Source organism: Microcaecilia unicolor, chromosome 14 (genome assembly GCF_901765095.1).
Source record: "Microcaecilia unicolor chromosome 14, aMicUni1.1, whole genome shotgun sequence".
In the NCBI taxonomy this organism is placed as follows: Eukaryota; Metazoa; Chordata; class Amphibia; order Gymnophiona; family Siphonopidae; genus Microcaecilia; species Microcaecilia unicolor.
Window position 1 is genome coordinate 11,121,022 of NC_044044.1, and position 18,123 is coordinate 11,139,144.

General features: G+C 47.7%; 1 protein-coding gene across 1 annotated transcript in view; it reads left to right on the forward strand.

Annotated features, from left to right (window-relative positions):
* The window catches only part of LOC115458283 (serine protease 55-like), a 61,228-nt gene extending 43,371 nt beyond the window's left edge, over positions 1-17,857 (forward strand). Inside the window, exon 8 of the mRNA XM_030188147.1 lies at positions 17,732-17,857. Within this exon, the coding sequence (XP_030044007.1) occupies positions 17,732-17,857 (126 nt within the window). The remainder of the gene's footprint in view (positions 1-17,731) is intronic.
* The last annotated feature ends 266 nt before the right edge of the window (positions 17,858-18,123 follow it).

The following is an 18,123-nucleotide window of genomic DNA, read 5'->3' on the forward strand; positions in this document are numbered from 1 at the left end:
CTACCTCTGGTACAAAACTTAAATTGTAAGCCGGAGACAGGTAAATACCTACTGTATCTGAATGTAACTTGTCTTGAGCTACTACTGAAAAAGCTGTGAGATAAATCCAAATCCAAAATCCAGTAACAGGCATACTGTGAAGTAATACAAAACACTACAAATGCCATTCAGGGCCTACAGAACAATTCTACCTTACCATAATAGCAGTAGCTTCCATGAATCGCACAACAAGGGCCTATCTACTACTACAAATCATTTCTATAGCACTACCTATCAGGAAACACCATAAACAGTGGGGGGAACAGAAGAGGGAGAGGGAGAAGATGCTGGTTACATGGTATGGGAACAAGGAAAGAAAGGGGATAAGCAGGGACCTAGAGAAGGGGCAGATAGGCACTATAAGGATAGGGATGCAGAGGGGCAATGCAGATAGGCACATAGAGAGGGGGGCAATGCTGAAAAAGGGGAGGGGAGATAGGAAAACAGAAGAGGGCACCTCCTAATTGCCATCACCTGGGGCAAACTACCCCCATCACTCCACCCTTGGTATGCCACTGGTGTGGGGCCATAGTACAGCATTGCTGTACTGGGACAGAGTGAAGATCCATCAAGCCCAGTATCCTGTTTTCAACAGTGGCCAATGCAAGACACAAGTACCTGGCAGAATCCCAAAAGAGTAATAGGTTCCATGCTGCTTAACCCAGGAACAAACAGTGGATTTTTGCAAGTTCACCTTAATAATGGTTTGATGGACCTTTCCTCCAGGAACTTGACCAATCCTGACAAGCCCTCTCTCCCCCAAATCCTTCTCCCCTACATCCATCTGATCAAGAAAGTCAAACTATGCCTATAGGGTGTTTCCACTGTATGTTGACTATGCTCTCTTCCCCCAACTGCCCCCCCCCCCACCTCCGCAGCATCTCCAGCTCCAATGGAAGATCTGAGCCAGGAACTGAGCACAGCTGTCTCTGCATAGCAGTACACAGCACTGCCTCTGAACCACTACATCGGCCTGTTCTTCACTCAAGCTACAGAAACCTTTGCCCACAACCTAACTTCTACTAGAAGAACCAGTGGCGTAGCAAGGGCGGGGCGGTGGGGGCGGTCCTCCCCGTGTGTCAACGGGTGGGGGGGTGCATCCGTCCACCCCCCCCCCCCCCGGCGCAGCGCCTCCCCCCCCCCGACACGGTCCCCACCTGCCTACGAGCTCCATCCATCTGCAGCGCTGCTGTAAAGAAGAAATCGCTTCGTCGGCCCTTCTCTCACTCACTGTGGCCCGCCCTCTGACGTAACTTCCTATTTCCTCAAGGGCGGGACACAGTGAGTGAGGGAAGGGCCGACAAAGCGATTTCTTCTTTATAGCAGCGCTGCAGATGGATGGGGCTCGTAGGCAGGTGGGGACCGTGTCGGGGTGGCGCTATGCCGGTGGGTTAGTGGGTGGGGGTGTCGACGCTGGTGGGGGGTGTCGTGTTGGTCTGCACCCGGGGGGGGGGGGGTGCAGCGGCGATCCACCCCGGGTGGCAGCCGCCCCCGCTACGCCACTGAGAAAAACTATGATAAAAGATCATAACATTTGTGTTTGATTGAAGCCCTTTAGGCATGCCTTTTATATAGCACCATGAAAAGCACCAGCCTGTATTGAGTAATTTGTGTCTGTGACACTCAAAGGTCAAGACATATTGTGAATGCACGTTCAACAGGACAAATATTAATGAGTTTTGGAAAAACAGCTCAAATACAAACAAGCAGAGTCGCTTATTCATAACACGCTATCTATACAGGGCTACCAAGAGACAGAGCCGGGCCCAGGGCAGGGCCACCGCAGCTGCCACTCCCTCACTTGGGCCATCGCCGTAGCCCTCTCCTATACTCGGGCCACTCCCCCCTCCCCCCACACTCGGGCTGCCACTGCTGCCCCACCTCTCTCAGGCCACTGCCACCCTTCCTGCGTCTGCTCCGCCCTCAGTCTGTCACTTTCCTCCTCCTGTGTGCTAGGACCCATGTTATTTTGTTAACATAATCACCCAGATCCCGACACACAGGAGCAGGAGAGAGACAGACTGAGGGAGCAGAACCTTTTGCCTGCCTCCGGAAGCCTTGCCAGCACCTAGCCCCCCTTGGAGTCCAGGCCCGGGAAATCTTACCCCCCCCCCCACCCCCACCCCCGGCACAACTGACAGAAATGGTGAGCCCTTGGACCAAAGCTGGAGCTTTCAGGGCCGGTCTTAGCAAGTGCGGGGCCTGTACAGACCAATTTGGTGGGGCCCCATCCTAGCCCCGCCCCTACCCCAGCTCCACCCTATTGATAAGTTTATTCAATTTTTTAGAAACTTTTTTATTTATGAAATTTCAAATAAAGACAAATGAAGCTAAACTTGTACAGAAAAACTGATTGAAACAATAAGCACAATGCTATCATGAAACCTCCCCTCCCCAGAAATTATTCAGTTCAAGTCCACTACAATTAGTAGTTCCAATTCTCATAACCCCGGGGGGGTCAGAGGTGCAGACACACAATCTCTCCACTGCAAAACACTATACACAAACTTGTGCAAAAACACACTCATAACCTTACCAAACCATAACAGCACTAATTCCAAGGACTGGACGAGCTACAACCTTATGCGTGGAAAGGCAGAACTGTAATTACAGCAGGCTCTAAAACACCAATACACTACCTCGTGAAAAAAAAACAAAAAGGGCTGCAAATACTACACACTAGCAGGATACTGCATCTTGATCACACATGAAAAACACATGACACAGCAGATATGACAGCAAAATACTGAACTGGAAAGTTGCCTCAAGAAGTCAGACTCAGCATGCAGCAATACTAGAAAAATTGAAACTTGCATGCAAAATATCACAGATGCACATTTCCAAAAGCTGACATATTCTAATTAATAAATTCTGAATAAAATACTTTTTTCTACCTTTGTTGTCTGATCATTTAGTTTTTCTATTCGTTTGGTCCCAGTGTCTTCTGTTTTATGCAGTGTCTTCTTTCCATTTGATATTTTTTCACTCACCATGTCCACCATCCTCCTGTGTCCTGTCTACCATCTGTAGCCCTGTCCCTATCCTTTCTCCAGTTTCAGCATCTGCCTTCAAAGTGCCCCTCCATCCATGTGCATCTACTTTCCTCCCCTCCCCTACATCCATGTCCAGCATTTCTCCTCTCTCCCTTCCCCTCCATCTATGTGCATCTCCATCCTTTGTCTTTCCTTCCCTCCATTCCTGCCCAACATTTCTCCTCTCTCCCCTGCCCTCCCCTCCATGTCCAGCAATTTCTCCTCTCTCCCTGGGCCCTGCCCTCCCATCCATGTCCTTCCTTGTCCATCGATGCTCCTCTCTCCCCTTCCCTCCTCCATCTATCCATATCCAGCAATTCTCCTCCCTCTCCTCCATGTCCAGCAATTAATCCTCTCTCCCTGGGCCCTGCCCTCCCATCCATGTCCATACTTGTTCCTCTCTCCCCTTCCCTCCTCCATCTATCCATTTCCAGCAATTCTCCTCCCTCCTCTCCATGTCCAGCAATTAATCCTCTCTCCCTGGGCCCTGTCCTCCTATCCATCTCCATCCTTGCTCCTCTCTCCCCTTCCCTCCTCCATCTATCCATATCCAGCAATTCTCCTCCCTCCCCTCCATGTCCAGTAATTAATCTTTTCTCCCTGGGCCCTTCCCTCCCATCCATGTCCATCCTTGTCGATGCTCCTCTCACCCCATCCCTCCCGCTCCCATGTCCACCTGCCCGCCCTCTTCTCGCTTCTTGTTCAACTATTTAAATTTACCTCGCTCCGCCTCCGACGTCTGCGCAGCGTCAGTGAAAGCGCTGCCTGTCTGACGTCTCTCCACCAGCCTTCCCTTCGCTCGTTTGTTCCCTCAGTGCCCCGCCTTCTTCTGATGTCATTTCCTCAAAGGCGGGACACAGAGGGAACGAATGAGCGAAGGGAAGGCTGGTGGAGAGACGTCAGACAGGCAGCGCTTTCATTGATGCTGCGCAGATGTCGGAGGCGGAGCGAGGTAAATTTAAAGCGCTGGGGAATCAGGGATGAAGCGGAGGACTGGAGGCTCAGGCTGACTGAGGCGCGCCACGCAGGGCCCCCTTAAGTGCGAGGCCCTATGCGGCCGCCTCGGCCTAAGACCGGCCCTGGGAGCTTTGGCAGACAAATCATCTGGGCTGGCACAGGCAGGAGTCACAACAGACTGGACTAAGATAAACTAACAGACTCAACAAGGCAGGACAGAGGCAACTAAACACAATGGACAACACAAGGAGCGGATCCAGACGAGGCAAGGAAAAGAAGGCAAAGAGGCCAGAACTGGAACCCAGACAGGACAAGGCAAGACTCTGAACTGGATTAAAACTGGGACTCAGGAAATACAAAATAAGGCAAAACGCGGAACTAGATTAAAACTGGGTCCAGAAAAGGGCAAGACAAGGCAAGGACTGGATCCGGATAGGACTAGACATAGAGACAAGACAAAGCACAACTAGACAGGCAAGACAAAGGGTAGGAGCTAGGCAACAAGAATAACATGAAGCAAGACAATAAACAAGGCAGGAACAGGATTCAGGATTCTCGAGCAGGCTTGGCTGGAACAGGATGTATTTATTTATTTATTTATTTATTTATTTATCACATTTGTATCCCACCTTTTCCCACTGATTGCAGGCTCAAAGTGGCTTACAAAAATATTGTAGTAAGTTAAAATGCAAGAAGAACATTTTTTTACAAGTTGAGCATAATAGAAATAACAGTTGGACAGCAATGGGTATTGAAGTAGGATATAATTAACAATTAATCAGTAGTAAATATGAGGATTAGGCGTAATTAAAGTCCACTGGATCATAAAATAGTAAGGGATAATTCTGATTATGTTGAATCTGGGGAATAAGCCTTCTTAAACAATACTGTTTTCAGTGATTTCCTAAAGTTTAGGTAGCTCTGGGTAGTTTTTGTTAATTTGGGTAAGGCGTTCCACAGTTGAGTGCCAATGTAAGGGAAGTTTGAGGCGTAAATTGATTTATACTTTAAACCATTACAATCTGGGTAATGTAAGTTCAGATATGATCGCGAGGAGCTGGTTCTGCTTCTGGGTGGTAAATCAACCAATTCTAGCATGTATTCTGGTACCTCACCTTAGATTATTCTGTGGATTAATGTACATATTTTAAAGGCTATTCGTTCTTTTATAGGGAGCCAATGCAGAATGTATCTGAGTGGTTTTGCAGATTCAAATTTAGATTTTCCAAATACCAGTCTTCAGGGCCGCCAAGAGGGGGGGACAGGGGAGACAAAATTCCCCGGGCCCAGCCTCCAGGGGGCCCGTCGCCGCATTCTGCCCTTCCCTCCTCGTCCAGCGATTCCCTCACCCCCTGCCCTCCCATCCATTGTTCAGCGATTCTCCCTGCCCTCCCTCAGCTCCCAGCCGTCCTCGCTCGCCATGCCTTCCTACCCCCCCCTCCCGCATGCGTTTAACCGTTTTCCTTTTCTTGATCTGTCATCGGCAGCGCTGCCATTCATTCTCACAGCAGCTCCGCTCCCCTCTGCCGCGTCTATCCGGCCCTCTCTGCTGCACTTCCTGTTTATGTAACGTAGGGCCAGATAGACGCGGCAGAGTGAAGCGGAGCTGCTATGGCAGCGCTGCCAACGACGGATCAAGAAAAGGAAAACGGTTAAACGCGTGTGGGGGGTAGGAAGGCATGGCGAGTGAGGATGGCTGGGAGCTGAGGGAGGGCAGGGAGAATCGCTGGACAATGGATGGGAGGGCAGGAGGTGAGGAAATCGATGACATGGAGAGGAGGGCAGGGGGGAGAGAAGAGATTGCTGGACATGGAGAGGGGGAGAGAGAAGAGATCGCTGGATGAGGAAAGGAGGGGAGGGCAGGAGGGAGAGAAGAGATCGCTGGACAGGAGGGGAGGGTAGGGCAGGGGGGAGAGAAGAGATCGCTGGACAGGAGGGGAGGGCAGGGAGGAGACAGAAGAGATCAGTGGACATGGAGGGGAGGGCAGGGCAGGGGGGAGAGAGACAAGATCACTGGATAGGAGGGGAGGGCAGGGCAGGGGAGAGAGAAGAGATCGCTGGACAGGAGAGAAGGGCAGGGGGGAGAAGAGATCGCTGGACAGGAGGGGAGGGCAGGAAGGAGAGAGAAGAGATCGCTGGACAGGAGGGGAGAGGAGGGCAGGGGGGAGAAGAGATCACTGGACAGAAGAGGAGGGCAGGGTAGGGGGAGAAGAGATCACTGGACAGGGGAGGGCAGGGGAGAGAGGAGAATTGCTGGACGGGAGGGCAGGGGAGAGAGAATTGCTGAACATGGATGGATGAATGGAGGGGGCAGGGGAGAGAGGAAATTTACTGGATATGGGTGAATGGAGGCGAAGCCAGGGGAGAATGGAGAGTTGCTGGACATGGATGGATGGAGGGAAGGGAAGTCAGGAAGGAGATGCACATGGATGGAGGGGAAGGGAGAGAGGAGAAATGCTAGACATGGATGGAGGGGAGGGAAGACAGGAAGTACATGCACATGGATGGAGGGGAGGGGAGTGAGGAGAAATGCTGGATATGGATGAAGGAGAAATTGCTGAATTTAAGGGCTGGATAGGAACACTTTCAGGGCAGATGCTGAAACTGGAGGAAGGATAGGAACAGGGCTACAGATGGTAGACAGGACGCATAAGGACACAGGAGGATGGTGGACATGGTGAGAGAAAAAATATCAAATGGAAAGAAGACACTGCATAAAACAGAAGACACTGGGACCAAAGCGAATAGAAAAACTAAATGACCAGTCAACAAAGGTAGAAAAAAGTATTTTATTCAGAATTTATTAATTGGAATATGTCAGCTTTTGGAAATGTGTATATGTGATATTTTTCATGTAAGTTTCAATTTTTCTAGTATTGCTGCATGCTGAGTCTGACTTCTTGAGGTAACTTTCTAGTTCAGTATTTTGCCTTCATATTTTTTTTATTTCTAGTTCCTTGTGTCATATCTGTTGTGATATGTTTTTCATGTGTGATCAAGGTGCAGTATTCTGCTAGTATGTAGTATTTGCAGCCCTTTTTGTTTTGTTTTTCATTAGATAGTGTACTGGTGTTTTAGAGCCCGGTGTAATTATAGTGCTGCCTTTCCACGCATAAGGTTGTAGCTTGTCCTGTCCTTGGAATTAGTGCTGTTATGGTTTGGTAAGGTTATGAGTGGGTTTTTGCACAAGTTTGTGTATAGTGTTTTGCAGTGGAGAGATTGTGTTTTGGCCTTACTGAGGTGGCACCAAAACATCAGAAAAGGTGTAGAGCCTAAATCATGACACACTACCTCTTGAAGGATCTACATATTGTGCAGGGGCCTGGCCTGGTGGCGGACGGAGGGGACCTGGGGGGGGCCCATGGGCAGCCTTGTCCCGGGCCTAGCCCAGTCTCGCCGCAGTATTTTGGGCCGTTTGTAATTTCTTGAGTAGTTGTTCTTTGCATCCTGCATATATAGCATTGCAGTAGTCCATCTGGCTCAAGACCATGGATTGTATCAAATTGCGGAAGACTTCACAGGGAAAAAAAGGTTTTATTCGTTTGAGTCTCCACATTGAGTAGAACATTTTCTTTATGGTGTTGGTTACTTGAGTCTCTAGTGTTAAATATCGATCAATTGTGATCCCTAGAAGTTTCAAATTATCCGAGATTGGCAATGAAAGGTTGGGGGTATTTAAAGTGGTAGGATTATAATTGTTATATTGAGACGATAAAATGAGGCAGTGGGTCTTTTTGGTGTTTAATTTCAGATGGAAGGAATTTGCCCATTTTTCCATTATGGTCAGTCCAAGAGTAATTTGATTGGTAATTTCATCCAAGTTCTTGCTGAAAGGTATATATATATTGTTACATCGTCTGCGTAAATAAAAGGATTTAAGCCTAGTCTGGATAGGGCATTGGCTAATAGGGTCATCATTATGTTAAATAGTATGGGGGACAGTGGTGATCCTTGAGGGACTCCGCAAGCTGCATTCCATGAAGAAGATAAAGTTGAGTTTACTTTCACGTGATAGGATCTAAGTGAGGGGAAACCCTTGAACCATTCAAGTACAGATCCACCTATTCCGAAATAGTCCAAAAGATGCACCAAGATGTTATGGTCAATCATGTCAAATGCGCTGGACATATCGAATTGCAAAAGGAGTATATTCTTTCCAGCAGCAATTTGTTTCTCAGGATTCTAGAACAGGCTTGGCTTGGCTGGAACAGGATTCTGGAACAGGATACTGAAATTATACGTGTTTGAGGCTTCTGCAGATGAGAACACAGCCCACGGGGATGGGACGGAGACGGGGACGGTATGGGGATGGAAACGGGCAGGGCTGGTCTTAGGCAGAGGCGACCAAGGCGACCGCATAGGGCCCCGCGCCTAAGGGGGCCCCGCACGGCGTGCCTAAGGGGGCCTCGCGCAGCGCCTCAACTCTGCCTCGCTTGTGCCTACGCTCCGACCTCCGCCGCTGCTCGCCTTAGTCGCCTGAGATGATCCTCATTCCCATGGCTCGGCCACTCCGCTCCCGCCACCCCCGGCGCGGCATCCACCCCCGGCTTGGGTCCGCTACTAATTGTAGTGGACTTGAACTGAATAATTTCTGGGGAGGGGAGGTTTCATGATAGCATTGTGCTTATTATTTAAATCAGTTTTTTTTGTACAAGTTTAGCTTCATTTGTCTTTATTAGAAATTTCGTAAATAAAAAAATGTTCTAAAAATGGAATAATCGTATCAATGGGGTGGAGCTAGGGTGGGGGCGGGGCTAGGGTAGGCGGGGCTAGGATGGGGCCCCACCAAATTGGTCTGCATAGGGCCCCGCACTTGCTAAGACCGGCCCTGGAAACGGGGCCCACGGGGATGGGGTGGGGACAAATTTTATCCCCGTGTCATTCTCTACTTTGGAGAGAGCGGTGGAAGCAGTGAGAGTCCTGGGGGGGAGGGGAAGGATTGTTAAAACGGAGTAGAAATTTTAAAAGAATGGGGAAAAGTGTGAAGGGTCTGCTACAGGCTGAGGAAAACAACTGGCACAAAATACATGAACTTTACATAATGGTGGGCAAATACGGGCTAGGCCCTTGCTTTATAGAGCTACAAACAAAGCTTAGTTAACAGCCTCCTGCAATTCATAATTTCGAGAATGATTCAATGCAGAATGAACTGTTGTCTCCAGATTTGCTAAGGCCTGCGCATCAGCAAGAAGATGCCTGTGACCCACTTTTGCTGATGCAATCACCTCGCAGCCACTGCACCATGGATTTCTTGTGCAGAAATAAAGGAATTTGGTTAAGTTACCCCAGTCACTTTGGAGCCTGGGCTTAGAGAGACTTCCCTGAATTCCAAGAAACATAAAATGAACATTCTTGTGATCTTTGAAATCAGAATGTCCAGAACAGAATGACTTGTTTACCTTATCTTCCTGACAGAACTATATTTAATGGGCATCCCCAGGGGTCAAAAGTTATCTGGTGATCTCATCAGATTCGGGCTGCCCTCAGTGCTCTTATCAACTTGTAAAAGTCCACTGAAATCCTCTGCTCATCTCTGCACTGTTGGGACGCTGCCTGTTCGCCTGCTGACCTGCAACTTCATCACAAAGGAGAAGAAACTTGCTTCACTTCCAGGTTGCAGGGGTGGACTGAGAGTGGTCTAGGTCCCCGGGCACTGGGGGTGGCCGCTGCCCCAACACCCCCCTACCACCGTGCTGCTGCTCCCCCCGCTGACGCCCCTACTGCCCCGGTCCTACCTGAAGGGCCCTGGTGATCTAGAGGTCTCTGCGGGAGGGGGGGGGGGAAGAGCATGTTCTTTCCTGCCCGCCGCACTGCCGCTATTCCCCCGCCTGCCAGCGCTGCCATGTTTTCAAAATGGCGGCTGAGATTTCTGCAGAGAAACTCAGCTGCCATTTTGAAAGTACGGCAGTGCTGGGCAGGGGGAATAGCGGCAGCAGAGGCAGGAAAGAACATGTCCCCCCACCCCACCCCTCCGCAGAGGCCACTAGATCACCAGCGGTGCACTTTAAAGGTAGGACCTGGGAGGGCTATAGCATGCGGCAGGCATCCAGGCAGAGCCTCTGGACTCCCTAGAGCCTCTGAGCCCTCGGGCACTGCCCGGTTGCCCGAATGGTCAATCCCCCCCTGCCAGGTTGTATACAAGCTCTCTTGTGCTAGTGGTATTAAGCATGCGGTCCAAATAGTGGGTCTCGGGAGCGTGCATTGCTCTCAAACCATTTCTGATAACATTTAGGGACCCTTTTAGCAGTACATAAGTACATAAGTAATGCCACACTGGGAAAAGACCAAGGGTCCATTGAGCCCAGCATCCTGTCCATGACAGCGGCCAATCCAGGCCAAGGGCACCTGGCCAGCTTCCCAAACGTACAAACATTCTATACATGTTATTCCTGGAATTGTGGATTTTTCCCAAGTCCATTTAGTAGTGGTTCACGGACTTTTCCTTTAGGAAACCGTCCAACCCCTTTTTAAGCTCTGCCAAGCTAACCGCCTTCACTACGTTCTCCGGCAACGAATTCCAGAGTTTAATATGCATTGGGTAAAGAAACGTTTCTCCTATTTGTTTTAAATTTACTACACTGTAGTTTCAGCGCATGCCTCCTAGTCCTAGTATTTTTGGAAAGCGTGAACAGACGCTTCACATCCACCTGTTCCACTCCACTCATTATTTTATATACCTCTATCATGTCTCCCCTCAGCCGTCTCTTCTCCAAGCTGAATAGCCCTAGCCTCCTTAATCTTTCTTCATAGAGAAGTCGTCCCATTCCCGCTATCATTTTAGTCGCCCTTCGCTGCACCTTTTCCAATTCTACTATATCTTTCTTGAGATGCAGCGACCAGAATTGAACATAATACTCAAGGTGCAGTCGCACCATGGAGCAATACAACAGCATTATAACATCCGCACACCTGTTTTCCATACCTTTCTTAATAGTTTCGAAATTGGTGCGCGCTGTTTCCTGCGACAGAAAATAATTTGATTTTCTACCGCAGGGGGCGTTCCCGGCCGTAATTAGCAGCGCGGCTACATTGGCGTGCACTGCCTGATTATCGCAAGACTAGTACGTGAGCCCTTACCGCTAGGTCAATGGGTAGCGGTAAGGGCTCAGGCAGTAGATAGCCGCACGCTACTTTTAATTTAAGCGCACGGCCACTTACTGCCCCATTTAAAAAATGCCTTCTCAGCTGCGGTAAAAAACGGCCCAGGGCGCAGGCCACAAACACGTGCCCACACTACCCCAGGCCACTTTTTACCGCAGCTTAGTAAAAGGACCCCGAAATGAGAATTGATTTATTGCTTTTCTCTGAGCTACCTAGCATCCTATATAATAATTTGCACCTCCAATGTTCTACGTCTGGATGCCTGGGTTCGTGACATCCATTCCCAGTCATTGCCCCGCCCTCGCGTCACAACGTAATGACGTCAGAGGTCAGAACAATGAGAGGGAAGGGAATGCTGGAGGCGAGCTGACGTCAGGAGGGATGTTACGAATGGAACGGAAGCCGGCGCCAGCCAGCCAGAGAACGTTCAGGTACAAATTGAGGGGAGGAGAGAATCGCGGAACATCGAGGGGAAGGAAGGAAGGGGAGGGCAGGGCAGAGGAGAATTGATGGACATTGGGACATTGGGAGGACAGTAGAGGAGAGAATCGCGGGACACAGACGGGAGGGCAAGGAAGAGGAGAATCGCTGGACATGGAGGGGAGGGCAGGGGAGAGAGAAAAAGCTTACAGGACAGCCTACTTAGGGCCCGTTTCATTGTTGAGGAAACGGGCATGGTTCCACTAGTTTGTACATAATTCTTACATTCTAATTACCTCAGTTTTATCTTTGGCTGTTCGACTTGCTTGTAAATAAATCAGCTTTTATTTTTGTAATCTTTGGGCCTTGTGTCAGTTGTTTGCCAGTGTTCCCAGGAGCTAAGGACTCAGATTCGAATAGTCAGGGAGACGTGGCCTAGAAAAAGCAACAGGGCAGGTGATCCGCAAAATCCAATACGGTGGATAAAATAGCAGTTCAAACGAAATTTCTTTTCCTCAAAGTTTATTTGTTCAAAAACGAAGAGGCTGTGTCAGGGACAATTCAACAACTGACAACAAAATTAAGCAAGCAAATGTTAGTTCATACAATATAACATATGGAAAACTTAAATACCCAAACAACCATATATTATTGCAAATAATAAGACTAGTAATAACACACATACCTGTAATACTCATCAATATTCATTAGAATTTAAACCAAAACATGTACATAAAATCTAAAAAATATCCATTAAAAGGCAAAGGGACAAAAAACCGGAATTGTATAGATGTAGAGGTGAAAACAGGAACACTTACCAAAATGGAGTTATATAATAAAACTCTTACCAGCCTGGTTCTGTAGACTAAAAAAATCAATTTGAAAAATGCAGATTACAAAATAACATACCTCAGAATCAATCAAAACGCAAAAAATAAAAAGCCAAAAAAGAGCATCACTTACCAAGATTGCTCACAAGATGGCACCTAAGCACAACATATCATCAGCTCCATTGCAGCATGACTGAGCACCATTCTCATAGCCCCACTAAAATGCTGAAAACCCCAAAAAGGGTTAAAGGTCACCAGCTCCAAAGGTTACTTTTCAATCACAATCAAATCACAAAATCAACTCCAAAAAGAAACTTATGTAATCCTCTGGTATGAAATTGCTAAGTAGGTAGCAAAAATAACTAAAAAAAAAACACTTAAAACTGTTTAGGCATTAATTAAAAAGCCAGGATTCTATATATGGCACCTAAAATATCTGGGCGGAACTAAGCGTATTCTATAATATTTAGGTGTGGTGTATATTTATTTATTTAGATTTTGCTCACACCTTTTTCAGTAGTAGCTCAAGGTGAGTTACATTCAGATACTCTGGATATTTCTCTGTCCCAGGAGGGCTCACAATCTAAGTTAGTACCTGAGGCAATAGAGGGTTAAGTGACTTGCCCAAGATCACAAGGAGCAGCAATGGGATTTGAACCGGCCACCTCTGGATATCAAGACCGGTGCTCTAACCACTAGGCCACTCCTCCACTAGCAACATTCCATGTAGAATCTCAAATGGTAGCAACATTCCATGTTCCACTGCACTAACCACTAGGCTACTCCTCCACTAGTAACATTCCATATAGAAGCCTGCCCTTGCAGATCAGCAATGCAGCCGCACAGGCTTCTGTGAGTCTGATGTCCTGCAGGACATCAGACTCACAGAAACAGAAGCCTGCGCAGCCGCATTACTGATCTGGAAGGGCAGGCTTCTACATGGAACGTTGCTAGTGGAATAGCAACATTAACATTCCATCTAGAATCTCCTATAGTAGCAACATTCCATGTAGAATCTCAAGGTGAGTTACATTCAGGTACTCTGGATATGTCTCTGTCCCAGGAGGGCTCACAATCTAAGTTAGTACCTGAGGCAATAGAGGGTTAAGTGACTTGCCCAAGATCACAAGGAGCAGCAGTGGGATTTGAACCGGCCACCTCTGGATTGCAAGACCGGTGCTCTATCCACTAGGCCACTCCTCCACTTAGTTGATACTGCAGCGCCTAATTTTATATGTGCCCATTTACGCCAAAAAAAAAAAACTAGTGTAAATCCCTTTGCGTAGATTTAGGCGCACTGACCAGTATTCTGTAATTACGTGTGGAAATTTTGGCATACCCACAAAATGCCCCCATAAACACATCCCTTTTAAGCTACACACGTTTATTTTGAACTGCAGTGGCCTGCACTGGTGTAGGTGCATGTTTTGGACGCGCGCGCTGGTCAATTTCCTGAATGCGCCTGGGGAAAAAAAAGGATTTTTTTTTATTGTGCCGGAAAACGGACATGCGGCAAAATGAAAACCAGCGCCCGCCCATTTTCAGCCTGATACCTGAACACCACCCACTGACGTAGCAGTAAGGTCTCCCATGCTAACCGGGCAGTAAGTGCCCAGCGTGTGCCAACTGCCGATTACCACTGAGTAAGCACCCCGTGGTAGAAAATAGAAAATATTTTCTACCGCATGGTTTGGGCGCAGGCCAAAAATGGAATTACTGCCCGGGGCATGCAGTAGCCAAGCGGCAGTGCCAATTTGACGCACGTTGGATGCGCGTAGACGCCTACGCACCTTAGTAAAAGGGCACCTTAGTGATTTCCATGCACAAATTGTGATAATTGCCAATTAGTGCTCATTACCTCTCCACTCTCATCTCTCCCTACATTCCTCACCATGAACTCCGCTCACTGGACAAATCTCTCTTGTCGTCCCCCTTCTCCTCCAATGCTAACTCCAGGCTTCGCTCCTTTTCTCTCGCGGCACCTTATGCCTGGAATAGACTTCCTGGACCTATACGTCTAGCTCCATCTCTACCTGTTTTCAAATCTATGCAGAAAACCCACCTTTCCACTGCTGCTTTTTAGCTCCCATTAATTCCCTCACCCGTAACTGTCTTGTCTGTCTGTATTATTTAGATTGTAAGCTCTTTGAGCAGGGACTGTCTCTTTGTGTCAGGTGTTCAGCGCTGCATGCGTCTGGTAGCGCTATACAAATGCTAATAATAATAATTATTATTGCTTGTTTAGTGCCGTTTAAATACGCCAATGACCTTGTTACACCAATTGAGTTACACACACATCTCCACGCGGAATCTAGGCACCACATATAGAATCTGGACCTATAGGGTGTCATAATAAGAACAAGCAAAAATACCACTCAAATTGCATTAAATATATCGCACAGACATCATCAGCGTGTTCCAAATACCAGAACCAATGCAAGATAAACAAATTTTTAGTGATATGCTCAAAAATCAAGCAGGGAATGTATTTATGTATTTATTTATGGTTCATTTCTACCCCACATTTTCCCACAAATGCAGGCACAATGTGGCTTACATGAATTATAAAAAAAGAAGTACAATACATGAACGCTACTGAAGAATAAGGATGTAACACTAGCAACAATGATAATGGCTAAACAGCAGAGTTACTGATGGAGTATGGTTTTTCGAATAGGAACGTTTTCAGCAACTCCTTGAAAAGATGGTGATCAGCTTGCGATCTCAAATGCAAAGGTAGAGCGTTCCAATTGTTCGGGCTGGAGTAGTGGAAAGACGAGGCAAAATTGTAATTCTGTTTAATATGTACGCCGCATTGTAGAACGAGAGGACATGATATGAGAGTGAAGGGGGGGGGGCAGACTCAAGAGAAATGTCAGGAAGTATTTTTTTCACGGAGAGAGTGGTGGATACTTGGAATGCCCTCCCGCGGGAGGTGGTGGAGAGGAAAACGGTAACTGAATTCAAACATGCGTGGGATAAACATAAAGGAATCCTGTGCAGAAGGAAGGGATCCCCAGAAGCTTAGCCGAGATTGGGAGGTGGGGCTGGTGGTTGGGAGGCGGGGCTAGTGCTGGGCAGACTTCTACAGTCTGTGCCCTGAAAATGGCAGATACAAATCAAGGTAAGGTACACACAAAAAGTAGCACATATGAGTTTATCTTGTTGGGCAGACTAGATGGACCGTGCAGGTCTTTTTCTGCCGTCATCTACTATGTATGTATGTTACTATGTTACCTGCTCCTGTGGGAAAGTGCGGGGTATAAACGTAATAAATAAAAAGAAGCTTGTATTTGACACCCCTACAAGTTGGGTAATGTAGTTGGAGATAGGAGCGAGCTGGGTTTTTTGGCATTTCGTGGTGGTAGATTTATTAAAGGAATCATATATTCCGGAGCTAATCCGTAGATTATTTTATGAGTTAATGTGCAGATCTTGAAAGCGACACACCCAATTTTATAATTATGTGATGCGCAAAGTTTGTGCTATACTCAAAAGTGAACATCAAAAATAACCAGGTGAAAAAGACATAATACGAAATAAAGGTGTAATGCCGTCAGATTAGTAATAATGCACCCAAGAGACAATCATAATAAAGAACTGCTCATAGGGGACCCCTTTTACCAATGCGGGCTTACTACTCGCTGGCAGGACTGGTGGTTGGGAGGCGGGGATAGTGCTGGGCAGACTTATACGGTCTGTGCCAGAGCCGGTGTTTGGGAGGCGGGGCTGGTAGTTGGGATGCGGGCATAGTGCTGGGCAGACTTATATGGTCTGTGCCAGAGCCGGCGGTGGGAGGCGGGACTGGTGGTTGGGAGGCGGGGATAGTGCTGGGCAGATTTATACCGTCTGTGCCAGAGCCGGTGGTTGGGAGGCGGGGATAGCGCTGGCCAGACTTATACGGTCTGTGCCAGAGCCGGTGGTTGGGAGGCGGGGCTGGTGTTTGGGAGGCGGGGATAGTGCTGGGCAGACTTATACGGTCTGTGCCCTGAAGAGGACAGGTACAAATCAAGGTAGGGTATACACAAAAAGTAGCACATAAGAGTATATCTTGTTGGGCAGACTGGATGGACCGTGGAGGTCTTTTTCTGCCGTCATCTACTATGTTATGTTATGTAAATAGGAAGTATTGTCGGGCTACCACAGCAGCCCGGCGTACTTCCCACTCCTAGCAAGCTGTCATGTTCAGCGCTACAAAAAATATTTATTTTTCTAGCCCCGGAGTGTAGCCGGTGGTAACTGGGCAATGCTGCATGCTGCTGGGTTGGCGTGGGAGCCCTTACCGCCACCTCAACGGGTGTTGGTAAAGGCTCCCCCCCCCCCCCAGAAATAGCCGTGCGGCAAGTGCTTTACTTGCCGCGTGGCCATTTCCTGCAGGAAAGACTTCCCTTTTACCCTCTGCAGTAAAAGGGGGCCTCGGTGCGTGTGCAAAATAGGTGCCGAGGCCAACGCAGGCTCACTTTTGCCACAGCTTTGTAAAAGGGGGCCCAGGGTGAATCTCGCACTTCATTCACTGGGCAAAAACCTCCAAGTGAAAAATGGTACAGCGTGTGTGTTTTTATAGAAAGTGCATGTCGTATTCATAAACAGTCTAAAACAAATCCAAAAGGCAGCTCAAAATTCACACTATCCAATACATCAAAAAATAAAAAGCAGTGAAACAAAATAACAATTATGTGCTACTTAGCTTTGTCGCTTTTGTACTCAAAAGTGAAGCGGGAATGTATTAAAATGTCCTACACTCAATATTATACACTGCAGAGAAAGCAACATTAGCCACTCACCTTGCATGGAGGAGTGGCCTAGTGGTTAGGGTGGTGGACTTTGGTCCTGGGGAACTGAGGAACTGAGTTCGATTCCCACTTCAGGCACAGGCAGCTCCTTGTGACTCTGGGCAAGTCACTTAACCCTCCATTGCCCCAGGTACAAATAAGTACCTGTATATAACACATAAGCCGCATTGAACCTGCTATGAGTAGGAAAGCATGGGGTACAAATGTAATGGAGTGGAGGAGTGGCCTAGTGGTTAGGGTGGTGGACTTTGGTCCCAGCACAGGCAGCTCCTTGTGACTCTCTGGGCAAGTCACTTAACCCTCCATTGCCTGCTGCATTGAGCCTGCCATGAGTGGGAAAGTGCAGGGTACAAATGTAACAAAAATAAAATACACAAACAGACTCACAGACAAAAATAACCTTCATGTATTCTAAGGGCATATGATCTGTTTAATTTTTTATTGTGGACACTGTAATTTCTTCTTAGGGATGGCCTAGTTTTTATTAGATTGTAATCCGCATTGATCCCAGTTGGGAAATAGCGGAATATAAATTTTATTGTATTGTATTTCCCTGTAGATGGCACTGTATTCCACAGGGACAGAAAACACCTATTTCCAGCCTCAGGCAGACAGTGCCACCTATACTTGTAAAATCAAATTACATGTGTACGTGGTGGATATCATTGAGATCTCTACATGTTAGTGCGGGTGATTTTTGCCACTTAAATGTGTAATTCACATCATCATTTTTTGTACCTATTCTTTGATGGCTCTGCGTTCAGTAAAACCTTTTCTAAGTATGCCCTGACCTAGATGGAGCTGACGGCTGCATGCCTGCTCTGTTCACCCCTTATTTGGAGGAGGGGGTGTACTCTGCCCGGGGGTGTGTGTGTGCATGCTCTGCCCGGGGAGGGGGGTGTGCTCCACCCTGGGTGCCATATAAGGTAGGTACGCTGCTGCTTGCATGTA